The sequence below is a fragment of the Scatophagus argus genome, chromosome 3 (genome assembly GCF_020382885.2).
Source record: "Scatophagus argus isolate fScaArg1 chromosome 3, fScaArg1.pri, whole genome shotgun sequence".
In the NCBI taxonomy this organism is placed as follows: Eukaryota; Metazoa; Chordata; class Actinopteri; family Scatophagidae; genus Scatophagus; species Scatophagus argus.
Genome location: NC_058495.1, coordinates 8,826,885 through 8,854,614, shown reverse-complemented (window position 1 = coordinate 8,854,614; position 27,730 = coordinate 8,826,885). Strand labels below are relative to the sequence as shown.

The following is a 27,730-nucleotide window of genomic DNA, read 5'->3' as shown; positions in this document are numbered from 1 at the left end:
GCCTTCCAAACACTTTTCTGATAATAATATTTTGATTTAAGGTCTACTCTGTTTGCAACCTTTCACTAAAGACACCAAAAAACAAACAACAAAGCAGTATCCATTTTACATCAGGTCTCCATTATGGAATGATCATCACAGTACCTCTTCACTAAGTGGTTTTTGTTTGGATTTTAGTTCTGATTGATCACCTTGTTAACCTTTGCTGGAAAAGTGTGACTTTACTGTTAGGCTATGACCCCTGGGCACTGTTTCAACTTTCCAACTGCAGAGGTCAATAACGGTCAGTCTTTCTGAAATTGAACATTTTCTTTCTTTAGAAAGCACAGATTCATCTCAAAATGTTGACACATTTGCCAGGTATTATCATGGCATACCACAGATGCTGCATAGAAGTACATGTGTTTTTATAGCTGACCCACAAAAAAAAGAAAATGCAAGTCAAAATGTCCAAATGAGCAGTGACAAATTGGGTACAGTAGGACAAGCTACCACGAGGTGAGTAAATATGATGAGATTCGGTCAACATGAGCCAAGCAGTCAAGAAAAGGGTTTGATTTGACTGACAGCATTAGTTTAAAAATAACAAATGTGCAGATATGAAGCAGTTTTAATGTAAAGCAACAATTCCTCCAACAAGCAACAACAAAACAACAAAAGCTGAGTAAACTCTGAACAGCTGGTGACCTGAACCGAGGCAGGAGTTCATTGAGAGCATACGGCCAATGGTCGAATCAGATTTTGTCAATGAAAGTTGTGGGCTTTAGTCCTAATATAGTCACTGCTGTAGCAGCCAATCAGGGAAATCTTGGATGTAAATAAGCCCACAGATGCTCGAGCCATATGCTTCATCTGACTGCAGAGAGAATCCAACACAGACTTCACTTGAGATTATCAATGAGAAGGGATTAAGGTGAAGCAGAAAATCCAGAAAGCCAGAGTGTAAAATGGTCTTCTTGGGTCCTGAAAGTCATTCATGTTTGTGTGTTTCCACATATTAATTTGAATGACCTCTCTTGGGGTTACATTTACACAATTTACACAATACAGAGTTATTACCTTGACTACTCATGACCTCTGTATAATCTCTGCTGCAAGCTTTAAAAACATGTCTATTTTTTCTGTAATCTGTAGAGTATTTCAAGTAACATCATATACACATATATTGTACAATAATGTTTTCAGCAGCGATGTGTGAGACTTTTTGCTCTCAGAGGGTTTACATGTACAGGTGTTGAAGAAGATGAAACAAAAATTTGACATACAGCATCATTACAAAGTTATTAATATATCTGCCAGCAGTTGCCTATTTATACAATAACATTCATTTAAAGTTGTGTTCTGTCCAATTGATAAATATAAGTCCATTATCCATTCTCATTTTTGCTCTGCTGCAGGGAATATTTGGCTTTTTAACTGGTAAGTGCCCCATTATTTTCACCAGCTATTGTCTGTTGTTTGATGCTGGGAAGATGATGTACTATCAGTTTAATTTTTTTCTGGAAACAGCTGCCTGCTGCAGCTGCAATCAAAGTTAAGTGAAATTGTGGGCCATGTCCATCTGGAATGCTCCAGCTTCACACCTGTCAATATTGATCAACTCATTGTTTGATAACAGTCAACTTTGTAACAGCTATTACAAGAAAATATGGATAAAGTATGATCAAAAACATCTACATTGGCAATATAGCAAAATTCCTAACAGGCTCACAGAATCTGATCGGTCATAGAGTTTGGCGTAATGCTGAAAAACCAAAGGTGTGCTGTAGACAGAGCTGAATGTGATTCATCATGACAAGCAACTTCTTAAATTAAATTATTAAATGAGAATGCTGTGTTTTCTAAGCTATTTTTCTTTAGAAAAACACCAAAATGCATTTCTTAATGACGCCTCAAGAGGAAAGATGAATGGCACAGGAATAAAAGTTACAGATGTCTACCTCCAAAGCTCATACCAGGCTTACAGCACCAGAGGGATTACAGCAAGGTAAGTCATGCTGTAGGTAAGTCAGAGCAAAAGCTTTCGGCTCTGGCATTAAGTTCAGTTAAAGTGAACATGACACCTTAGAGCTGTACATGAGATCTCACTTCACTGATTATCACTTTTATTTTTGAAACCCAGCCTAAGCGTGTTATCACAAAACCTTTCACTGTCCTTAATCAGTAGAAGCAATTAGGTGGTATTAGTGATTACCTGAACCTCTGATATATGCTTCTGTTTTATCTGCTGTGCATTACAGTCTACACATCAATATTAAAAGTTGGGATATTCCCACAGTTGTCTCTCCAGGACATCCATCCATTCAAGTGTAAACAGTGGATTAACCTGCTAAATTATATACAGTTCTAAACAGTACTTCAGGAGCCTCTCACTCACACTAAAATGTTGTATGGGTTGAGGGTGAAGGAGCATGTAGATTTAGAATATTTAAGGCCACTGACAGATATAGAGGACCAAGCATGTTGAGTAAGTAAGTGAGCAAGTGAGAGGGAGAGAAAGCATCTGTCACTAAGACTTGGAGCAGCTGGACACCATTCCCTCATGCAGCAAAATCCGCAAAATCTTTTACAGGATTTGTTTTTCCATTGCAGATGGTCCTTTGCACATGTTTTCTCCCCATTGGTCCAGGGTCGCAGGCTTACAGTGCTGCAGGTACTACATATGAGGGTGTTCTCTGCCTCTCTCTCTGTGTTTCACATCAGGCCTTGCACACTGAAGAGAGGAAACCGAGAAGGAGAAACTGCAAGGATATGCAGTAGAAGAGGTCTGTATGAATGCTGTCTGCCTTCTGTGACTGCAGGGTCAGCAGGTAAGAGATGCACAAAGATGTCATTGTAGTTCATCAGGGAATCTAATCCATTGTGCATTTGGTGCACAATGGATTAGTTTTTTGCAATGTGTCCATATGAAAATGCATTAAATTTGTGGTTTGATAGTTGCACCTTGTACAGCGTTTGTGGTGCATATTCTATATACTAGGTTTCAGTATGGCACTACATTCAACTTTACAGTCTTTCTACCATGCATTTTACCAACTTGTGTTGCTGTGGCATTATTGCAAAAAAGTTTCAAAGTTTTATGCCAAACTAATCCAAGACATTACTTATACCATGACAACAAACATATTCACATCCTATATTTTACCTTTTTTATTGAATATCATGCCATGATCTAATTTAAATGCCAAATAACAGGAAAATTTATGACAGTACAAGCAAAATGTGGAATGTTTGTGTCTATTTTAAAATAAAAGACCTAAATCAAATTGAAAATGGACAACATTTTGATTACTCATAAAATGTACTAAACACATATGTCAGAGTGATAAATGTTCCAAATGTAGAGATATGTTTCAAGTTTAACACTGTTAAAATGAATATGAATAGATCTTGTGACACTAATGAGTAACAAACCCAGTAAACCCAATTTACTCTCACAAATATCCCATTTCCTTTTTTTTAAATATTCTATTTATTGCGAAGGCAGTTCTATTCCATTGAGTAGACCTTAATCACTAATCTGTTGAGAAATGTGAACTGTAGGGTATGCATGGGATGCGTGTTAAATGTTTTCCAGCAACGGCATGATCTAACAGTATTGGTACTACGGGAGACAATGTAATCCACAGTACTGTTTTGAAAGGATTATGTACACTAGACTGTAAGACAATTTAAAGACATAGGTTGAGTAAGGGTATGTTACTATTTGTGTGTGTGTGTGTTTTAAATTATTTAATTATTTATTTTTGCTGATACAGGCAAATTTTAATTTCTTCACAAAAAGCAGTGCTGTGATGTTACAAGGACTGTGATAAATGTAGATTTGGTTGTTCTAACTGCAACAAAAAGAAAACTTCTTTACTCAGATGTTTTCTTAAAATTATATTGTTTTTAAAAAATCTAAAATATTGCCTTGTTTAAAGTATTGCAATCACAGTATACTGAATTGTGACCCCTTGTAGCATGACACGTATCATATTGCCAGTTAACACCCCTGCAGTTGAGTGTGGGTATATTTCTTTTTTCTTTTTCTTTTTCTTTTCTTTTCTTTTCTTTTCTTTTTTTCTTTTGAGTAACTGTCACCAGAGGGCAGCATAATATAAGCCTGTGAACAGGGCAAACCAAAACATCATGAAAACAGTTCAGTACTATTATTTACAGCATTCACCATTAGAGAGGTGTGTACATACAGTACTGTTACCTGCTCAGGGTAACATATTCACTGTGTGCACATCATTTACACTGTATATTCATAATATTTAAAATATGCGTAGAGAAATATATTATTTTCATTGTATCATTGCATCATATCGTTTTCATTTATGCTGCATGTTATGTGCCATGTTAAAGTATTCGACTTGTCTGTTTCTTTTTTCCTTCGGATAGCTTGATGAGGTTTGACGACAAACACAACCAAAAATGTAAGTTCTTTTGTGCAGAATTTATGAATGTGCTGCATACATGCAACCTTTATTTCGATAATTGTAGAGTCAAATGTCGAAATGTTTTTGCAGAACCTGCCACCCTCACAGATCCCCATCATCTCAGCAAATACCATTTTATCTGACAGGAGAAGGGCACTTAATGACACATTGTGTCCTGGGGTACGTATGCAATCAAATGTAATGGACACACTTACATTAAGCCTATATTTATGTACTATATTTTTCTGCCGACTCAAAATGTTGAACTTTATTTTTATGTTCACCTGTACACCATCTAGCGATAATCAAAACAGAGAATATGATATATCTATATAATATATAGATATAATATATATAATATATCTATTCAAAACATTATTTTAATCCAAAAACTCAAAAATGATCTTTGTACATGTATGACCTTTGCATTTTTATATGCAGAAGATAACTAATACTATTAACACTTTAACATCTTATAACTAATATGGAAATAACGTGATTATTTTTCTGTGATAATTTATAGTGATAATTAGGTAAGGCTGTACTAAGTCTGTCAAAAGTATTGATACTTTTTGATACTATGTGTGCATTTGATAGTATTGATAGTACCAAAGCTAGTAATTTAAAAAAAAAAAAAAATCTACAATGATGTTTAAACTCAAAGCCTCACAGATATTAACTTTATTACAAACTGGGTTCCCCACAGCTTCTTAAACATCCATTTCAATGACATTTCAGTGATTTTCCAGGACAAAATTCAAGGATCCAGCACAGCATAGCTTTATACACTGTTAGAGGCTGTAGAATTTATGAGAACAAGCAAATCTTAGAGAAACTAACAGACAGACAAGAACTAAAGAAAGCGAGAGAGAAAGAGAGAGAGAGAGGCTTGAATGTGTGAACACTTCTCAGTTGTGCTGTGCTATAGCCAATCCAGTCTTTGCAAATGTTTTTGGTGAACCATGAATGCCTGAATTTACATTTTCCAGGCATCAAATTAGCTTTCTTGCTTGCTTGCCGTAACCTGCATCATTCAGTTTCAATCACTCATGCATGCATATGACAGTCACGCTTTCTGTGTGATGGTCACCACAGCAGATGACGGACACAGATGTAGAAAGCAAAACATTGCCTGTTTTCTAAAGGTAAAAAAAGTATCAAAGTATCAAAAGACTTATTGAAAGACTTTATCAAAGTTTGGTATCATGACAAACTTACTGACTACAGCAACATCCATCACTGTATTTACATAAATAAAGAACATAATAGGGAGAAGTCATCTATTAATTTAAATAATTCTTATTCAAGCAAACTCAAAACTCTGCAGCATGTCATGGCTGGTACATCTGTCACCTGTCACATTAAAGGCTGGCATACAATAAAGTGATTGGATAGATTCTGTTTAGTCTTCCTTGACAGAATTAGGTCCCTACAGGAAACTGCATGTGGTAAGACCTCAGCAAGGGTTAAGGTGGAACAACAAGGACTGTGACATTAATTCCCTGAGCTGTACTGATGCAAGCTCCTGTAGGATCATGAACTACTTAAATCTAGAAGCCCCTGTTCTCATTGAAACACACTTAACAACTCACCTTTTTTACAGATACTGAGCAAAAGTAAAGGGTCCAAACAAAAGATTTTTATTTCTAGCTGAAGATCTCAAGTTCAAATTCAGAGACTATTTGGGGAGTTTCATATTTTTTAATCAGAGTTTCACAGACTTTTGACAGCAAGCATGTGTAAATATTTTGTTTAAAAAAGGCGTTGGCTCCCTCTAATGGCAATACCAAAAATTACATTGTTCCAGCCCTCAACCTCATCTCCCTCCCACCTGCAGATCTGGTCATTGAAGTGAATGGGCTGAAAACACACACAAAGTTTTCACCAATTTCCACTAGGAATGCCCCATCATCACATTATAACTCACACTGTGTCTTTCATAGAGTGTTTTTATTATTCCTATATTCTGTAAATATTCGGTAAATTTGATCATTTGTTTCAGTTGTCAGTGGTCACCCCAAAAAGTTATCCTAAAAGGAACGAGATTATGTGTTTTCAAAGAAATTAATCAATCTGCAATGACACAAACATATTTTGGTTGCTATGTCTTGACTCATGACAGTTTTTATTGCTTCTCTTTGCAGCCTTATAGACCTACACTGGTTCCTGTATGCAGAAGTAGCACCAAAGTGCTTAAAGTGGAAATACAATACAATAAATACAATACAATATTTTTTTATATTGACAATGGATCACACAAATATTTGTATGTGAAACGGGTTGCTTAAACCTACAAAGAATGATCACTCTGCAGCGGCCCTCTGCAATGCATTGGCTATAGTGTCCTTTAGTTAATTGTTTTGGTATTCTGGCCTGCAACTCATCTTTTCTTATTCACACATATGTTTTTATTAGTGCCAATGTCGGCCACAGTAGGATGCTATTTTCTGTGAAAAAGCTGCACATTACTTGCTCAGCACCACATGCCAGTAACCCAGCTGGGGAAAATAGTGTGCCATTTAACAGAGCCCAGAATTTGGCCAAAAACAGAATTAAGGAGAGTGAATACTGGACTTACTTCTGACAGGTGGCCAGAAACATAACTCTAAATGAATGATAATGTGGCATCAAAAAGCCCAGTCTCATTCCCAAGTGTACAAAAGAGCTGCCAATCCACAGCAAGATACCGTTTCAGTGTCACATGTAGTCTCACTGAACTGTGAAAAGTACTAAAGGTGCAGTACTGAACACATTATAAAGAGGGTGTAGGGAGGTGGTTGGGTGGATGGATGGGTCAAGCATAGGAATTTAGTTTCTCCCACGAGACCAGGGTTTGTGTCTGATGTGAAACAAGATGCCAATCCACAGACAGAAAGGAAATGATCCCTACGATGATTCCTAAGACTAACCAAGTACTTTTTCCCTGACTGACTTGAACTATTTGGTAAGGGTGTCCTCTCTGTCAGGCAAAGATAAGGGGCAGGAAAATGTAGCAGGCAACATTGGCGGAGGCACATGGTAGTCAACATCTACTACTGACCCTACTTTACATCAAACTACTAAGCCTGTCAGCTTGACATCTGTTCCATGTGAGAAGTAAAGAAGATGGTTGGTGACCTGCAATATGACATGTCCAGCAGAATTTTTTGACTAAACTTGACTTTGCCAAGGAGCAGTAAGTACTGTTAGTAGACGTGACTGAGTTCTGCAGTGCTCTGACGCATGAATACTGGCAATAGATTTATCAAGATTTCGGGGATACAGACTTGGGCCAGCTTGGACTGTCAATGAACTCTTTTCAGCAGCACTAGAGCTAGGACTTGTGCTGCAGACTAGTACACTTTGGATGATTCTAGCATGCTACTCTTCAGCCATTGTTAAACCAAGCCATTTTGCTATCTAGATTGTTGGGAACATCTCGTCTCGTTTTCTATCGTTTATCTGAGTCTGGATGGTGGAGGCAACAGTCTCAGCAAGGCAGTCCAGACTGTGCTCTCCCCGTCCGCTTCCAGCAGCTTATCGGGGGGGGGACACCAAGGCGCCCCCAAGCCAGGCAAGAAATGTAGTCCCAGACATGCCTGTAACAACTCCCTAGGGAGTTGCGGAGGAGCAATGGCTCTACTCTGAGCTCCTCTCAGATTTCCAAGCTCTTCACCCTGTCTCTAAGGCTGAGCCCAGTCACCCTGCAGAGTAAACTTCATTTCGGCCACTTGTAATCATGATCTAGTTCTTTTGGTCGCTGCCCTACAGGTTGTGACCATCATTGAGAGTTGGAACGTAGACTACGGAATGCAAATTTGTTGCTTTTTATTCAGATTTTTAACTAACTTGTTTTTAGTAAATGTATGTTGTCTGTTATTTTTCAGACCATATGGTGGTGAAGACAGTCTACACTGTGGGACTGCCTCTTGAAACTGTGTGTCCTTTAGCAGTCAAGCCTAAGATTGCAGGTAAGTACTGCTAGCTTGAACTAGCATAAACCTGTCTCTAGATGGGAGGTACAATGTATTGCACATTGATATTGCTCTTAGGCATTTAAAATGTGCATGTTTTGATATGTTCATAAGACACTCAAGTGCCAACTCAGACTTGCCTTAGGCTTAGGGCTTACAACGATTCTGAGCCCGCATTTTCTCAGGCTGTTTTTTTGAGAGTAGGAAAGGATTCAAAAATCTGCTCACTTTTAGAAATTCATTTGTTTGACCAAACTGCCCAAGTTGTAAGCTGGATCGGAGGGACCTTTCTCACAGTGTAAACGTGGTGTTTTACACTTTTTGTCTTAAACCTAGGATTTTGGTCTCACAAAATAGCTTACATATAAGCAGGTTCCACAACACAGTGGAATATCTGACACCTAATCTGCTCAACCAAAGAAGAACAAAACAAAACAAAACAAAACAAAAATAACCCACCTGTCAGAAACTGATTTCCCTCTGCCGATCTAGAAAACTGTCTCCCTTCTTTATGGTCACATATCATTTTTATATGACAGAGCCTTGACAGCAGAAACATTGTCCAATTAAGTTTTTAGCAACAAGCAGAGGCTTGGAAGTCAGGTATTGCCTAACATCTAGCATACAAAATTAACTTGACTGAATAGATGGCTTTAACATGCCCAAAAAGACTGCTCTTAACACTATATACTCTTGACACCTTCAGAAACAGGTAAGTGAGTTATATGTCAACCCAAATCATCTCAAAACAAGTTTTCTTGTTTTATAGAACAGCCAGCAAAAAAGCTAATATCACAACCATATCAAGAACAGAGACTGAATTTGGTCTGCTGTTTGTTCAAGGATACCTTTGCTTCTGTACAGACTGTTATCCACAGTGATAGTAAATTGTTGGTCCAGGAGGGTTTCTTTCCTTGATCATTTTAAATGTGCCATATGGCCAGAGCTGATAATCAGTATTCCCAAACTTCTGCAATAGGCTAGAATACCTATAAATATAACAAACATGATACTGATTAACATTATTTAACATACTGTTACATGTGATCATGGATGGTCCGATTTGTCAGTGGCCCCAGTGAAGAATTCACTCCTCATTTTACTAATCATACACGGTATGTGAGAGATGTTTGATGCTATGTGGAACTTCATGTCCTCAACTTTAGTCATCTTCAGGTTTGTCGCCTGCAGTTTTCACTGATGCATGTTGATACCCAAAAAGTAAGTCTAGTGCCCTCTGTTGAACAAAGTGTAAATAACCATAACTGCAGTCACTGTTTCTGTACTTAGACCTCCGTCCCTTTACTGACCATCTTAGTACTGTGATAACAAGAAGATAATTTGGTGCTCATGACACCTAAGACAAATGTTTGTCTGGATATTGCATGTTTTGACAACTTTGGCCTTCCAAGATGAACAAGTTCTCTTTTATTTATATGCAAATCTTGTACAAAGTACAAGAAAGTACAAGTACAAGATTATTATGAATTATGGCATCTTTGGAATCCCTAAACTTTTCATGTCAAATATGTTTCGTGCTGGTTTGAAGTGTTGGTCCATCTTGGATTTTGAAAATCATGGAGGTAATTGGGACCGAGTAACTGGCACATTCCCAGTAAAGCTGGAGTCAATTTAATTGGATTTTTCCCTGTAGTAATTCTGAATAAGTGACCCTCAAGCTTATTAATTAAATAAGGGCACCAAATGGTAAAAGGAAAGAGGTCAGAGTCTGATGCTGAGTTTAGTAAACACTGGGAGTATAATATACTTGGAGTTGCTTGATAGGCCTTGATAGATAGGCTAGCTAATAGCCTTCATTTCCCAAAAAAAGAAAAACATCAGCAAATAGATATCGCATCGACCGTGACCAATCAATGTCAAATGTATAAAAATGTATATATATATATGTATATATATATTTTTTCTGTTGTTAAAGTCTGGGACAAACAAGATTTTGACAGACAGGCAATGTTGGATTTTCCATACAGAGAGTAAACTATGCTCAGAGATTTAATTTGACAGGTTTTCCAAGCAGTTGTTACGATTATTATTTGACAATGTGATATGTGACACATTGCAATATAGAGATTATATCTCTGTTATTATAATTATTTGTACTTTGTTGAATTTTCTTTGTTTCACAACTTGATTTATCAAGTGAAGACTACTGAAACCTGTGTACCTCTTTAATAGCAGACTCTAAGTCAAAAGTACAGCTTTACCTGAGGTCACATTAAGGATGCCGGATGTTCTGTAACAAGGAACTTCTGATGTAACACATGCGGATATAACAGGTAACTAGGTCTGTCGTAATGGGATTATCCCATGGATTTAAAAGTTATTTGAAGTGCGGTTTACACTTGAGCAAGAATTTAGACAACATTATAGTCATAGGCCCTTTGAAATGCTTCTTAAAAAATGAAAGGAGTTGCTTTTGAATCTAAGTAAATAGCATTTGTGACCACTGATTGATAAGTGAGGCTTATTGAATTCATAGTGGTATAATGCAGGCTTCCCTTAACTAAAGCAAATTAATAATAGATTCTCTACCATATTATGTTTTCTATAAATTCTACTCTTTTACTTGTTGAACATGAAACATGTAGCCTTGACTGTCACATATAAGACTATCATAGAGATATCTCAGTGGAAATATCTCAGCGATCAGCTGTACCGCATCCCTTTCTGTGTACAGTGCATTGTACCAGTTCACTTTGGTTGCTAGCCTACATCTTAGACTACTAATTGAATAATTGATCTGTCCTGTGCTTAAGGATTTGATTTGACCAAGTCACCAGTGAGTCTGATGGTACTTTTACAAAATCAAGCTCAAAATGTTAATAAATTAACAAATAAATAAATTCACTATTTGCTGTACACTTTAAAATTTCAAATCTCTGAACATATGTCGTACCAAGGTTTCTATATGGCAAATACCATCGTCTTTATTGCATGTATGTGAACTAATTAAGCACCGAACGTAATACTGTTGTTTACAGTTTGCCTGAGGACTGATGGGGGAAAGGAGAGACTGTGAGAGCAGTTTCTTCCCAGGTTGTCCTGTCATGGCACAGTGGAGGACGAGTCTGAATCTGACACCTTAAACCTTTCCAGAGGATTTGTGGGATTTTGACTGGAGTGAAGGATTAGGGTTTTAGTGGCACACAGTAAACAGTGGGTCTGTGGGTCAGTATGTCAGTATATCAGTGAGTCAGTAGGCTTTTATTTTTCCCAGAGTAGGTCAGCAATGCAATTTCTTCCTGGTGTCACAGAGTACTCACCTGATCACATGTTAACACTGAACTGAGCTGATGCTCTAAAACTATTGCACGTGCAGCAACACACTCAGCCTTTACCCATATTCTCCTCCAAACATAAACACGAGGCCTCTTCATGGGCCTTGGTGGGTGGCAGGGCTCTCAGCTGGGAAAGTGCATTGTAGTTATCACACCATTTAATTAATCATTTATTTATTTGTTCACTTGATGCTGACATGTCACAGATCCTGTGACTTACTGACAGTTGCTATTAGGTGCCATCATTCAGTGAGCATTTCAATCCTGTATGCATTTACAGATGTATTAAGTATGTTGCCCTTGCTTGCACACAATGCAAACTTCAGAAGTTAACAGTGTAGTTTTCCAGTAAAGAGTGTAATTTGCCATGATCAATGACTGGAGTACCCTGAATTAATTAAAGGCATTTGCCTTACTCTTTCTCTATATTATGACATAAAAACCAGGAAGGATATCTCAAAAAGGAATGACATGGTGGTGCAGCAGTAAGCGCTCTCACCTCTACCCTAGCAAGAGAGTTCCAAGTTTGAATCCTGGTCTGCACGTTCTCCCTGTGCCTGCGTGGGTTTTCTCCAGGTACGCCAGCTTCCTCCCACAGTCCCAAAAATGCACATTAGGTTAATTGGCTACTCTACATTGCCCCTAGGTGTGAGTGTGTGTCTTTGTGTGTTGGCCCTGCAGCTGTCTGGTGATCAGCCCAGGATATACCCCACCTCTCACCTGTAGTTAGCTAGGATAGGCTCCAGCTCCCCGCGAAACTGAGCGGTATAGAAAATTGATGGATGGATGGATGGACCTTTTACAGGTTTGTTCTGTGCCAGTTCAGGGTCAGCCCACATCAAGACATTTCCTATCCAAATACGTGACAACAGCCATTTGAGCAAAAAGCATATCCTTTGTAGTGCTTGCTATCCCTAAATACACTGTGTGCTGGTCACTTTTTGTATTCATTCACAATAACCTGGTACAATGTTAGTCAATTGCCACTCAAGCAATATCCATCAACTCACACTTTTAAAGCAGCTATCACAGAATTTTTTGACACATACCACACTGTTGGCCATTTCAGCCATTTTTGACTGCTCCAACAACACATTTATCTATCTGTGTGGCTGGGAGCAGGAACTTGTAACAATGCTGTGTTGAATCCAACAATCACATCTTAGGGTGAAAATTCAGTTAACTAGACTTCAGTTCACCAAACATTATTCGTTATTTGGGTGTGCGCTTAAGAGGAGGCGCTTCCTGAATTGGAACACAGTTACGGTGGGTCAAATCAAACAGTCTCACATAACTCCTTATCTAATATGAAGTTCTTTTGGGAATATTTGGGAATTACGGTCAAACAGCCAAAGTTAGCAACTAACTGGTGAACATGTAGCATTTAGCAAGAGCCAGATATGCTATTCATTAAAGAACAGTTTGTTCCAATTCGTTCCTTACTTGTTCTTTGGTAAATAGTTTTTACGCACCTTGTTGTCAAGTGTTACCATTTGGCACTTATCTCATTCTACTAGAAAAGCGAAGATTTATACTTATTCATTTTAGAACAGTTCACCATCCCTCCAGAAGGGGGTGCCCAATACCTGGACCATATCAAAATTTGAGTCTTCAATAAAGGTTTTCTGACCAGTGATGGAGAGAATGATATCTGACATATACAGAATCCCTGTTAAACATTTCCCTTATTAGGTATAAGAAAAACCAATTGCTTAAGATAATTATAACTTAAAAGTGACTTTCTTGAACTTCTATTTGGATGGAATATAGGGGAATATGTTTCAACAACTTGTAAAATCTAATAAAACATTTTTGTGCCAGAGTACACTCAGACATTGGTTATAGTCCATTTTAGATGGTGTAACATTGGCTGTAGAAGGGGAGGTGGCAAATTTGGGCAGACAGTGATTGGGAATTTTGGGAATTGATTTTTAGAACATTCACTGTGAGATGTTTTTAAACATGGAACAGTGGATAATGTAAATCTGTATCCTTGAGTTTGTGTATCTTGTTCATATCTTACACATACACTCATTTATGGGTCAGTGTACAATGGTTTACCATTTAATGATGTATGAATGTGTGTCACTGTATTGATATAATAGAAAAAAAGCAGCACACATGTTCTCTGTAGTCCAGCCTTTTTACAGTTCATGTTTTGCCATAATGAAACCTAGAATAGATACTTTACTGTCTTATTGCAGAGCTGTTTGCCTATTGTCTCAACTTTAGATTGTGATTATTGTCGGGTGCACATGCATGATGTGAAAATGACAGTATGCCAAGGGAATGTGACAACTGTTTACACACCAAACACAGACAGTCCATAAAGCCACTTCCACTATTTGTATGAGCAAACACGGTCTTTGCCTTACAGACAGCACCAGTGTGATTACATAGCAGCTAGCTTGTTTCTCGCACTGGCTAAAATTGGGGATTTGATGCCATAACATGTTTTCCTATACAAAGAATTCCATCAGCTTAAATGGTCTTAAATGTCCGCCATCAACACATGCAGTGCTTTATGAATACTAGCTCTCAGTTCCCTTATACATTTTGCATTAAAATGTACATGCATAGCACTTGCATATGGGGAAAAGCACTGCCACATAGTGCTAGTGTTAAGAGAATAAGGAGAATGAGTTTGTAGACAGTCCAAGTATGCATTTTTATAATGACCATTATTCTTTCTGCTCTAAGGTGTAGTGTGTTGTCATTGTGTCTGAAGAGAGATATGATACAGTAATATAATGGTCAAAGGATTTAATGGACATAACAGTGTTGATTTAAAATATTTATTTATTAAAAATATGTTATAGTCATATAATTTCAGCAATTTCATCGTTACAATTGTCATAATAAATCATTCAATATCCATAAAATATAGTATCATATAAAAATAAAGATAGTAATTGTAACCTTAAATGAACACATAATTCAAATCCTGGCTACATTTCCATCACCTGTTACAGTGTACAAAAATTCCTGCATCATCTGTGCGCTCTGCAAACACAAGCACTACCACACCTTTAAACACAACTAGAGCGTAAGAAAACAAGCTGATTGACATTTGCTTTCTGTGTGGGCCTATTTACTTTTTCTGGGATGTGCTCACCTTAGTTTTAAGTAACAGACCTTTCAAGCAAAATTTCCTCTAAGAATACAGTAGAATGATAAAGTGCTTAGTAAGTTATGTTACGATGGCACCTCAATGTCACATTTAGTCCTGGGACAGGGGGTGCATACAGGATAAAAAAAAAAAACAAAAAACAATAATCTCTGGCATTAAAATTGTCCTAAACCAGTTTGAACACTGAAGAAATAATACATGTACAGCTTTTAGAGGCAACAGAAAGATGTGAAAATATGTCTTGTTTTAAACCCAACTTATTGACTGAAAACTTTCCTGGGTACCATGACAGTACAATACAGGTCCTAAGATCAATTTATCACACAATAAGAACAAACACATGAAAGATCATTCAGAACAGAGAGAGGATATTTGTCTTTTACACTGCTTTGTGTATACATAGGTGAGAAATAGACAAGGACTGTGTCTCAAATCTATACCATATACTTCTTTGGTATTAACATCTTAATACTTTCATAGTTGAAAGTAAAGAAATGATTGTTCTATAAAATTATTCTTAACATAAAATGAAACAGCTGGCAGATTTCATTCTGTCTAACACTACCTCCCATTTCAAATTTGCAAACCTAAAAAAGTGGCCTCTTTGTTTTGTGAGCTGTTGCGCTACTGTTTGCATTTTCTTTCCCATCTGTGACTAAATCCAGCATTTTTTGCTATGTGTTGCATTGTGGGACAACAGGGCACACCAACTCCACATTTTAATACAAGTTATTTGGTATGTACGTGTGCATGGGCAAAACACAGTTAGAGTTACAAATTATGAAATTGGTTTATGAGGAAGAGGTTTTCAAATCAAGTTTTCAAGTTATTAGCAGAAATTCCTAGCTGGAAAGCTTCTAATTTTACATCACCCAGAGAAAACTTTAGACTTTGGGAGCTATAAATGCCAACGTGCAACAGTACATGCTCACTGACCCACCTGCCTCACAGACCTTCACATTACCTGACACTGAAGCAATTGCTAAATGTTTGTTCACGCTGCTGAGAAGTGACCTTGGGTTCATACACTGTTAGAGTCATAGTTGCCCAACTGATTAGCCGACTTGTGTAAACAATACAGTGAAGATGCTGATCAAACATATTTCAGCCTGCATGCAGCATCGGCTGTACTCAGGGCAGCTTGTCCCTGTTCAAACTGTTTCAGTTCAGTATTTTCTTGCACTGTAATTAAAACATCTTCTTGCCACAAATCCACAAATAATTTTAAACGTTTGTTGGATACAAATAATAGCCCATATGAACATGATCTACATTGAAGGTCCACGTAAAAAGAGAAAGAAATGATATAGTCATTGAATTTTCTTTGGTATTTAGACAAGACAGACACAAGTTGGACTCAGTCATCACAAGTTAATGAAGAAGGCACACTTTAAATATTTTCTTCCCTATAAATATTTGTGTGTGTGTGTGTGTGTGTGTGTGTGTGTATGTGTGTGCGCGCGTGTGACTATTACATGAAATATACTCATTTGAAAGAGTGAGAAGCTCCCAGTTTCCTGAGAACCATAAAAGCTTTTACTATGATCTGAATTCCAGCAGCATTTGTGAAATATAAAATAAATAACCTACATATGATGAAAATGAAAAAAAAAGAAATGAAAAGATTGCAGTTCTAGAACTTAAAATATAGTGAAGTCTTCAAATTAATCTATTTATGTTTGGTGTGACCTCCATAAATGAGCCTTGGCCTCATCTGCTCGCCTACACTATCAGTGTTTTACATTAATACATTAATATCACACCTTTCTAATCTGCCATATGTTATGATTGACAAAAATGCATCTGCATTCAGACTGTTTGCATAGGCTCATTTAAATTTTCTCAAGTGGCTCTAGGCACTCAAAATTTTCTCTTCAACTTAGTCTTTGCATACTGCATCTTACAAGACAAAATTATGATGAACCACAGACTGATTTCTTACTATATAACATGCAAAAAAAATATCAAGTGAGTTAAATCTTCAAATTTGCATATATTCTTTATAGAATAGACCTGAGAGTTGAGGTGATAACTTATCCTATAATACTGTCTTTTTCTATGTGCCTGCTATTTCCCTAATGTAATCTAAACACAAGGAAATAATTCGATTTTTACCTCCTGTCATGTGTGATTGTATCTTTTCAGTGTTTCGGTACCCTTTTCAGTTAAAACAAATCTACATTATCTGTACCATCCTCTGTCCTTTATGTACATCCACAGGACTCCACTATCATGTCAGGGACGTCTGTTTTGACAATGCTGTGCTGAGAGTTGAAGTACACCATGGAGAGTGGCCGACGCTCAGTGGGAATACAACATGAAGATGCAGCTGTGTTAATACCATTGACTTTCAGCTGGCTGAAGACAGTGGCGTGGAATGAAGATGCTATTCCTGGGGAGCCAGACAGATGTTGGGGGCACTGACCCATACAGTAGTTCATATGGTAACCCTCGGGTGCAATGATCCAGTCATGCCACTGGATATCCTTGAATTTGATGTAGAAGTCTCTCTTGCAGCACACCGTGACATCATCACCACAACGCAGCGAGCGCCTCCTCAATGAGTGTTTGGAGTGGTTGTCACGGAGACGCACCTGGGCCACCATGAAAGGTTGGTAGGGTGTGTCAGCAGAGCCATCCAGGGAGCAAAGGTTCTTGCCATCCTCGTCGCAGCTGACCTCTAGCCGCAGCTGGTGTTGGCTGCCATCCAGGAATGCCTGTAGAGTGCGGGTGATGGGGATGGTGTGCCAGTTACTTTCCTGGACCTCCAGCATTTTTTCTATCACCAGGGTGCGGTTAGAGTCTGACTCCCCATCGTCTGCGGAGAGGAAGACCTGGGCAGACAGGCGGGAGTGTCTGTGAGGGTCCTCGGAGGAGCGGACGTAGACCCACAGAGAAGACTGGAGGACCTGGATACTATGGCCACGTTCCTGCAGAAACTGGAAGGCAAGACTGAGGCTGGCCTTATCACCATTGTCTGTCTGATCTGTGGATCAATTACAATAAGAACAACAGAAATTATTAATATTTGATAAGTTTACACATTTTCACCTGTGTTGCACAAGTAAAGAGGGAATTACTTTTTAATATAATGAAAAAGTAACACACACCAAGGGCTGTAGAGATGTGCTGATCACTCAAAGTGTACTTGGACATGGAAAATAAGTGTCACACAGCTCCATATGCGTTTCTCTTTAATCTGATGACATTTCGGCCACCAAGCCTTCCTCAGAATCAATTACCATCTTTAGGAAGTTAATCTTGAAACGTCTTCAGATTTAAAAGAAATGCATGTGGTGCCAGTGTGTGCCACACTTTTTTAATACCTAGAACTGCTTTTTAGCTTGTGAAGTAAAGCTACAGATTCACGTAAAACAAACAGCAAGTCAATCTATTTCGATCTGTTTTGAGCATTTTACTCTTTTCACCACTATGCTGTAGTTTGCTCTTTACATAAGGTCACAAAAAGCCCTGCTTTAAGATTAGAAATAAAAACTGATTACACATGCTGTAATCCTAAACTTTTACCACATTTTATGGAACAGCACAATCTAATGTAGTCAGCAAGGCACATGGAAACACTGACCTAATTTGTATCCACTGACGTGCGTAAAACGCGCTCACAATGCGTTCCTGTGCCATACAGGGAAAGAATAAACTGCTATACAGTATAAAAGGTAAATATTAAACTTACTTATATCTGCAAAGCTCACTATTTCATAGCCTTTATCTTTTGGAGGTATGTTGTTTTCTAGTTCAAGAGTACCATCCTGTCTGACGCGCCCCGAGTGCAGTTTACGCAGCGCAGTGAGGAGCGCCAACCGGGGCACCGTCTGAGTGATGTTTGGTCTTTCTTTCAGGTGCAGCTTGTCCAAAAGTTGCTGCTTGGCAATTTCTATCATCAGCCTTTCCTCTGCGTCTTTTTCCATCGCCGGCAAGCCACAAGACGCGCAGCCCGGGAAGCCACTGACACAGTGACCCTTCATGAACAAGAGTGCCCAAAAAAGAAACGTTGGGAAGGAAGAGGAAGGCGTCATCCTCGACGCTGAAATAAATGAATTCATTGCTGCAGTCGACGTGCGTAAAAGAATGAATAAAAAAATTCAAATCCTTATTTTACTGAGTTGTTCGTTGGAGGTCACAAGTTTTCTTAATGCTGTCAAAGGTCCTTGCTTGCAGCTGGACAGGAGCAGACAGGAGATGAGAGAAATGACTGGTGTTTCACCTCCCTGTGTAAAGATATCTGGGGTAATCCACCAAAACTGGTGACACGTTGGAGGGACGCACCAATGAGCGCATCGGGGCATCGAGGAAATTACTGGCAAAGCATCTGTCTGTACCGACAAAACACGCGCCCACACGTGGCGACTGACTCACAGTCACAGACACGTAGAAGGGACGACTGCTGGCTCACGGAATGAGTAAAAGTCATGTCAACGACACACCTGCTGCAGGACTCCACCCGTTGTTTTGCATTAATAAAGTGTTATCTTAAAAGTGATTTGTCTTGGTTATGTTAGAGTAAACTGGATATAATGATGTCGTCACATAGCCTACATTTATCACAACAGGTGCAAACAGTGCCTCGTTGTCCTCTCCAGGGCACCTGAGCAGGACACGCAACCTGCTGTCACTGTTGCCGATCAAAGTTGAGATTCAGTGCCCTTTAACCCAGTTACAGAGTACGCGGGGAGCAATGCCACCAAACAATTGAATTGTACTTTAAAATGTGCAAAAGTGCTCGAGGCTATTAGGCGGCGACTGCAGTATCTGAAACACGTTCCGTCACGTTCCCTGCAAGGTGGCATGAAATCATACTGCCTCCTGTGAGTGTTTGTGTGTGTGTGTGTGTGTGTGTGTGTGTGTGTGAGAGAGAGAGACAGACAGACAGACAGATAGAAGAAGGGTAACTTTCTGTCTTGCCGTTGTCTATACAAGTCTTGTCTGCCTGCAGGTTCTCACAACCAGTTCATCAATATTGCAGAGCTTTTGACTGGCTTAATGTAGTCTTATTGCTCTATGAATCTGTAGAATTGGTACATGGTTGCCCTATATATAGGGCATAAGCCTACAGCACACATAACTTTTTATACAGACCTATATATGAACCCTAATAATATGCATATGGTCATAATTTGCTCTGTAAGCTATAAATAGTTCTGTAATGTGGACTTGCACACTACAGTGTATGTGTTCACTGGCTTAAATGTTGCTTATCCTAAAATTTCACAAATTTGGGCAAGGAGCCTTATAACTATGCACCCCCAAAAAACAGAATCACTTTCAAAATCATTTTAAAACAATATATATATATGTAATAAGGTATCATAGGTATTATCATATCATGTGTTGTCCTTAAACAGAGTGCTTTTTGAGAGGGTAGCCTTCCAACTTGAACTCATATAAAGCAAGCTGTACTGACAAATGTTTTGTTAGAACTTGTCATGGACTGTATACTATACATATATTATTAAAATATATAATTTATAACCTATCAGTGGAATTCAGTATGCAATTATTTTTGTTTGCCTGAGTTGAATATGTCACTTTACCCTGCACCCTAGGGGTGCATTTTAAACATCACGCCAGTATATAAAGAGCCACAGATTCTCTTTAATTCTCTTTTCATTTTACACATGTTGTATAAGCAGTGCTGAAGGGAGCAGGAGAACAAAAATCTCGCTGCCAAATATATTACAAATAAAGAACATGAAACTTGAAGCGATGCAGTAGGCTACGGCGACATGGACATGACATGCCTGCCGACATGTGGGCATTTTTAGGAACTACAGGATTAACTTTTGTATTTATTGGTCCCTTTGAATAATGTGTAAAATACAACTGTACAAATAAAAAAAATGAATAAAAAAATTACTCATCCGCCACCTAAACATGAACATGCATTATTTCCTGAGGAATGCAATAAAATGCTGCAGTGATTTCATGATTTATAGTGCCAATAAACCTTCAGTGTTTCCAACCAAAGAGAAATTATTAAAGCTGGCCACAAATGGCACATAATGATATATGTTTATAAAAATAAAACATCTATACAGTTTTTACATTTTGTTAGTTCGATGAATCATAACCAAGTTTACTGTACCCTGAACGTCTCCCGGCGACTGTGAAGTACGCCGCTGACGTAAAGTGTCGGTGAGGGGGAAAAAATAGTGACGCTGACACTCACACAACCAAGCCGGAGCTGTGAAGGGGAATAGCGTTTTGTTTCTTTTTTCTTTAATTTGTGTCCTTTTATTCTTTGGCGTTTTGTTGTTATTTAGCAGTATTCCTCTAACGGATTCGACTAGCTTGCTCCTCGGTGCTTGCTATCTATCATTAACGTCCATGCCGCTGTACCCTCACGCGGCGCTATTTTGACAGTCGGGGTCGCAGTGAACCATGTCAAGCTAGCAGCACCATTATATTAGCACTGGTAAGTCATTCGGAAATCTAGCTAACAGTACCAGTTAGCGCCTCCTGTTCTGAGACCTGACACTTCTGTTACAGGTTTATAACAAGGTTTGCCTTACTGTAAACAAAAGATACTTTGTTGGTTAACCAGTTGTTATATAAACGCTGGTTTTTGTTAACGTTGGGTGGCTAACGTACATTGAAAAGAAAAGGCTAGCTAGCGGGCTAACATTAGCTAGGTGCTCTAGGTGGCTAATTATACCCACTAGAGGAAGCAAGGTAATGCCGTGAGCTAGCTATTGTTAGCGTGTAGATAAGCTAACGTTAATATTTCCAGTCAACTGCTCAGCCACGGTTCTGACCATACTGTTATCTGTTTTCTACAGACACAACTTGAAGGATTCTCCGAACGGACTCGCGATTTACGACAAGCAAAACGGTGAGCTGAACCTTTAAGTTGACTTGAGGCAACTTGGAATCAGTGATCCACAATCTGAGGTAGATAGAAACGTTAAGCACCATCTTTAAAGTCCGCGTTCTTCATGCCTCACACGAGAGAGAGATGGCCATGTTATCCTTCTAATCTTAGTTGAGAGAGGTTACTGAAACTCGGTGAATGAATGCATGGCTGAAGTCTGGGACTGGGAACGGTTGTTGATCAGGTGATTGGTTGTTACTTTGAATTAGAATGAAATGAGTGCATATTTGTTTGCAGCTGCTCGTTGCAGTTATACTTAAAGCCCTCCTAGCTGGTGACAGCAAGGTGTACACCCCGTTTGGTGTATGTGTGTGTCCGCTCATGGTCAGTAACGACAGCAAACAAGATGTAGTAACAAATTAACTGGAAGTTTGAAAGCCTCAGTTTGTAGAAATGATTGAGTGCCAGTGGGTTATGAGGCTGAATCAGAGTGAGCTAAGTTACACTACACTGCTGGGCTGTGTCTGTTGCATTGTGGCAATAAGTTTGTATTGTCTTCATTGCACTTCTAAGCTCTCTTTGCCACTCTTCAAACTAATATATCTTTCATCTTAGCGCTTGGCACAGTGAGGCATAATTATTCTTAGATTTGTTGAGATGAGTTACCAACAACCCTGTCACTCATTCCCTGTTTGAAGGTGAGGAGAATGCAAATAAGAAATAAGATGCATCAAGGAATTCTTACCAAATGGTCATCAGTCTCTATGTCTTGGCTTAAGCTCTACATTTTGACACTCGAGCTGAAAATAGATAGCAAAGACTGTCGTGTCAAACTTGGTGGGATCACAGCACAGACTGTTGGAGCTGTGATTCAAACATCTGCTCTGGGAAAACAGCATGTGTGTCTGAAAACATAAATATTCATATCAGTTGGCATTGGCAAATCATGTGATGCCAAGAATTGGCAAGTGGCAGGCGAGGGCTGCCAAGATAGTCACATTTCGTGTTTAGATTTGTCTTGAAAATATCACAGTTGACATAAAGGACAGATTAAGCAGTTACCCATCCTCAGCAAATTTTTATTTTTGGTTTATATGATTGGTATAGTCATCATCAGTGATCCCTTAGATATAACCCCATTGCATCTCTTTTCACTGCATTTGTATATTGTTAAAAAATCTTTCCTAAATAACGTTGAGTCCAGTTGCCTTTGTAGGGGCAGTGTCATTGAGAAAAGACGTATCCATTGTAAGATGTGTTAGAAATGAGTCATTGAATCAACAGTCTACTGTTGCTAAGGTTAGCAGTGAGAAAGAGGGAGTATCCTGCCTCCCTATCAACATGTTTCCCCTTTTATATCCTGCAGCTTCAAAACAATATGTTGCATTACTTAGAAATTTTTCAAATGTCACTAAATTGTGTTCATAATCTATTGCATTTATAGACATTTTAGCTTGACAAGTGTATGAAATGATGAAGATATTTGTGCCCATTTATTTATTTTTGACTTGTAGGATGTGTGAGTATAAACAATTCATTATTTATAAACCAGCAGAACATGTGATTTTATGTGTTGAAGGTAGTTACTTTTACTGTATTCACTTCCTACGATCAAATATTCATACAAGCCTGGATGGTCAGTGTAAAAGCGGGTTTAATGCTGTATATGAGCAGATGCAATTGAAATGGACAGCTATTATCCAATAAATCACGATCTGTTTTTATTTGTCAGCCCGATATCCATATCTTCTGTCTCAGAATCTCTGTTTGCAGCAGCATAAGCAGAAGAGTGGCTTTTTTCTAGAGAGATTTGAAGAGCTATTTATAGATCTCTGCCAGAGCACCAAGCGTGGAGCTGTTGCTGCTGCTCCTGTCTCTCTCTTCTCTTAACCATTCCTGCTTCTGTTTCTGTGTCTCTCCATCTTTATTTGTTCTCTCTTCTATTCCATCTGTTCTGTTTTCTAAGCTCCCTTCTCTAGTTGTCTTCCTTTCTCACTGTTACTCAATCCTTTGTTTCCATATCTTTCCTTCATTGCTTGCTTTGATGTAAATTATTGATCAGAGCAGAAGGGAGGCGACTGGTTGCATGGCTCTAAGTCTGGCCTCAGAATGGGTATAGTTGCCTGACTGAATTCACTGTGATTAGTGCAAAGCTGGAGGGTTTTCGCATGATAGTTCAAAGGGAAAAGAAATAGAATATGTATCACATATTGAAAGTAAATTTCAGCATGTGATACATTTTCTCATAATATTGTTCAAGCAAGGGTTCAGAAATTGTCTGTTTTGTTAGTTTTTTCATGTAAATTTACACTTTAAAATGAGTATCAATTGACTTGCAAGAGCAGCTTTATTTATGCAAAGACTTGGGAAAAAAAAAAACCTTTCAACTCAAGATAAGTCATTAACAAGTGGTTTTGTCCAAGCACTGTTGTATTTAGTGAAGCTCTGTTTTGGTCTGCTTGAAACCTTGCAGTGTAAACAATAACCATTTTCCTAATATTTCCTAATAGCTTTACCTCGACTGTGTGCTACATGTAAAGACTACAGCACAATGTTAGGTGACTGTGTTTGTGAACCGTTTTCCCCTGGTATCTTTGGCTACTGATCCTTGCTCAGCCCCTCCCCTTTCTCCTTCCTGCTTTTAGAGTCCTTTCATGTCTTCTCTTACAGCCTTGTTAAAGAGGTTACCTTGCTGCCCACATGCAGATGAAGCTATTGGACTTAGTTTTAAGTATTAGGTGGCATTAGTACATGCCATCCCCTTTATCCCAGTCATGTGGTCAACCTGAGGCACACTTTTTTCCTTAGGTCATGCAAGGATTGTAGAGTCATTGGTTGGTTACTTGTCTTAACTTGGCAAAGTAAGGCTAGAAGGTCATTTGTGTGCTCTAAAACAGAATAAATATAGACTATTGATATGAGCCTAGACGGATGTAAACATGAGCTGAAGGAGAACACTGTCTTACTTAGAAACAAATGTAAAATTAGCTCCATATAATTTAAGTGGCAGACTAACACTGTGTACAAACTTGCACAACCCAAGGTGCTTTTACTAGATTGTAGACCTGTGTTCTGCCTCTAATTGTAGTGCTTAAGGGCAGTTTAGTGTCCTTGGAAGTAAAAAGTAGAAGATTTATATGATCAACCATCCAGTATCAGTATCAGACCCCAGCACCCAAAAGCAGTTTTTTGTGCAAACTACATTTTAGTAAAACCTCGATGCACAAGCTTAAATTACGAGCTGGCCAAAAATATTATCACAATCTGTTTAATTGCAATCATGATCCAGGATCTAAATTGCAAATTGAATTTCTCAATTTCCACCATTAAAACACTGTTGCATTGAAGAGATTGCATTTAAGTTCATATTTGCCACAAGCTTCTCATACACCATGTTGCTAGAAATAACTTTGATTGCATTATTTAAAATATGTCATGCAAAAAGAGCCATGTAAAGTAATTTGTCTAGTCCGCATACCAAAGTAGTTGGCTATATCACTCTATTGTTTTATTGGGGTGGAGTAAGAAACAGAGTAAGAGAACATAAAATATTAGAGTCTCATCAGGCTTTCATTTTCAAATGATATCCCAGGATGGGGGATAGCACTAATTGTCGCTATCATTTTGGCAAGATGTGAAGCAGTCAGTCTGATCGCTGTTAAGATATACAGTAAATACTGCAGTGACACTCATGCGTAATGCCACATGATGGATGCACAGAACTGAACTGGTCTTGCACTGCTTGAGGGCTATGTGAATGGAAGAATTAACAATATATGCTTTTTAACCTTCACCTCATCTACAAACAACTTAATTTCTTCCACTCAGTTGTTACCATGATTCACAGAGTTTTACAAACGAGGCCCCGGGGTGGTGCTCGAGCCACCCCCTATGCCCTAAAACGAGGGTTGGATGTTGAGAAGTGTATCTTAAATTGTAATAACAGGGACATTCTTATAAATGGGCCTTTTGGGGACCTTATTAATTCTTGAAAAGAAATTGCAAAGCTGAAAATTAGATCCACTGTGTTACTTTCAACCTCACCCATAACACACAGTCCAACACATGGCAGATTAGAGTTTTTAAGGCTACAGGAAGCTCTAGCTGCTTTAGAGTAAAAACTTTCGATTGGTTGGCTGGTGTAAAACTTAAATGCCCCGAAATGCAAATTAACATTGGCTGTTGTTTCAAGCAGTGCTTTTTGTCTTACTGTAAATATTTTAAATGCACATTCAGTTACTACATTATCAATTTTAGAACAATTAAATTTTGGCTTGCAAAAGTTAGACTTTAACTGACAACGTGATTTCACCAAGGGGCTGACAAAGGGTCAAAATCTATGGGGCAGGTTGAAGTAGAAGCATATTCAAAGGTGTGCTAGTGGGGCTTTTCCAGTGGCACTTTTGATCGCATGAAGTCAAACTATACTGTGCTGATTGGTAGTTCCGTCAGCAGTACAGCTACACAGTTGTGCCAAGCCATGCTTGAGGTGGGTCAAAGTGCACTCAGCAGGTTACGTCTTGCTGTCAGTAGATGTGTGTTGCAAGACTCAAAAAGATATTTTTAAAAGTATCTGTGTTTTCAGCTTTCAGTACTTTTGTAGCTTCTAACTGAATCATTTTTTTTGTAATTTTCAACTGCAGTTCCATTTTCAGCTTCACGTGGAGGAGACTTGCTCAGAATGACATAGCCCACCGAAATTATCAAACCAATTTTACACCGAATGACATCAGCCTCAAACAGGTGTACTAGCAAGCTTTTACAAAACAACAACATAAGTAGGCCTACATTGAATGAGATCGCACCACAATCGGTTCATTAACAGGAGGGCCATTATACCAGAGAACATCCCTCTTCCTTTCTTTTTGCATTGTCTCTGCAAAGCATGTGTCATTGTAAATAGATGGGAGGTGTGGGGAGAGGGGAGATTGTTCACTATATCGTTCATGGATGGCAAAAAACTGCTATGGGTAAGGCTAACATACCTGGGCAGCGCACCCAAGTAAAAGTGTATGTGTAGTAGAACACTGTCAATTTAGTTATGGTGAATCTGACTGTTTTTAAATCATGATCAGTCTTGAAGGCATCCACAATCTTTTCAGACTAACTGTAGAGATTGCCTTCTAATGTCCTCTTATTTCTGTTACTGAACTTAACATAACATTATTTCACATTTTCTTGGGTGACATATTGTAAATAATGCAGTGTGAGTTATAGTTAGGAGCCTAGCAGATGAGGAGTTTATTCCAACACTGTAGAGTCCAAAACTGTCTTTAATGCAACATAGTGTTTGTTGCAAATGGATAGCAATTTAGATCATGGCTTGATATCGCAGTTTAGTAGCTAGTGATATTATGTTTTGTTCAAATAGTACCACAGTCCCTGAGACTTGCCTCAGAAGTAGGTTGTGGACTCCTTTAAGTTTGAGCGTGATCTAAAATCATTACATTGCCCACCCTTACTGTGACTACTACAAGACCATAGAAGATATGCTAGCACCCTACCAGAGGAAACAGTTGATGTACAGTGACCTTGAGTGTGGGGGGAAAAAAAATTATGCATTTCTGAAGCAAATGAGTAAAATGGGACAGTTTCCACCTGTGCAGAGGAACACTTAAAGTAACAAGCCCAGCAGTTTTGTTATACCCTTCCCGTGTGTTTCAGACCTAACACATGAAAATTTTTATCCCAGAGCATAACCATTGGTTTGGTTAACTTCCATAATAAAAGTTATCATACTGTGGAGTTTTGACATGCTTTGTAAGTTATCTTGAACACAGTTACAGCCAGAATATTCAATAGTGACTGAATTATTAAAAACTAGCTTGGCCACCACTACTTTAGTGTAATTCAAAGTGTAACACAATCTAATTTGACCACAGGTAGTTTGATTTGATCCCCAGTATGGCCTGGTTATGTGCTGTCAACTTGAGAACTCAACCATCGAAGATGAACATCCCTGGACCTCTGCTGCCTTGCCTAGAAATGCCTGCTGATGTTTCCTTTGATGCTGAACTTTTGACTGCCTCTTTTCCACTGTGTCTTTGAGCTGACATTTGCATTAAGGGGGGCTGCAGGGAGAAGATGCTAATATGTTG

The 27,730-nt window shown here is 38.5% G+C and overlaps 2 protein-coding genes and 1 long non-coding RNA gene across 8 annotated transcripts in view; 2 read left to right on the top strand and 1 right to left on the bottom strand.

The window, feature by feature from the left end:
- The first annotated feature begins 64 nt into the window (after window positions 1-64).
- LOC124057171 lies at window positions 65-8,373 on the top strand. Its single transcript, XR_006843067.1, has 5 exons — window positions 65-1,987; window positions 2,704-2,810; window positions 4,387-4,421; window positions 4,515-4,604; window positions 8,291-8,373. It is a non-coding gene; the product is annotated as an uncharacterized LOC124057171 (long non-coding RNA).
- Window positions 8,374-16,314: 7,941 nt separating this feature from the next.
- Window positions 16,315-19,581, bottom strand: LOC124056115 (inhibin beta B chain). The gene is made up of 2 exons (XM_046383231.1): window positions 18,498-19,581; window positions 16,315-17,789 (listed from the first exon to the last, which is right to left on the bottom strand). Exons 1-2 carry the CDS (start codon window positions 18,865-18,867, stop codon window positions 17,008-17,010), a joined length of 1,152 nt encoding a protein of 383 aa, XP_046239187.1. The 5' UTR covers window positions 18,868-19,581; the 3' UTR covers window positions 16,315-17,007.
- A 1,357-nt stretch (window positions 19,582-20,938) lies between these two features.
- LOC124056114 (R3H domain-containing protein 2) overlaps window positions 20,939-27,730 on the top strand; it is a 54,352-nt gene continuing 47,560 nt past the window's right edge. For 5 of the 6 annotated variants that reach the window (XM_046383227.1, XM_046383230.1, XM_046383228.1 and 2 more), the window contains exons 1-2: window positions 20,939-21,236; window positions 21,601-21,653. The gene's annotated coding sequence lies outside the window, so the exon portion shown is untranslated. Of the gene's footprint in view, window positions 21,237-21,600; window positions 21,654-21,687; window positions 21,713-27,730 lie in introns of those variants that run through there. The other variant, XM_046383225.1, reaches the window with a different exon arrangement.

Bases quoted from the DNA above. Each gene is read 5' to 3' on its own strand.
- LOC124056115 (XM_046383231.1), bottom strand. From the start codon at position 18,867: ATGAATTCATTTATTTCAGCGTCGAGGATGACGCCTTCCTCTTCCTTC. The intron at 17,790-18,497 runs GTAAGTTTAATA...ATTGATCCACAG, and splicing joins AGTGAGCTTTGCAGATATAA to ATCAGACAGACAATGGTGAT.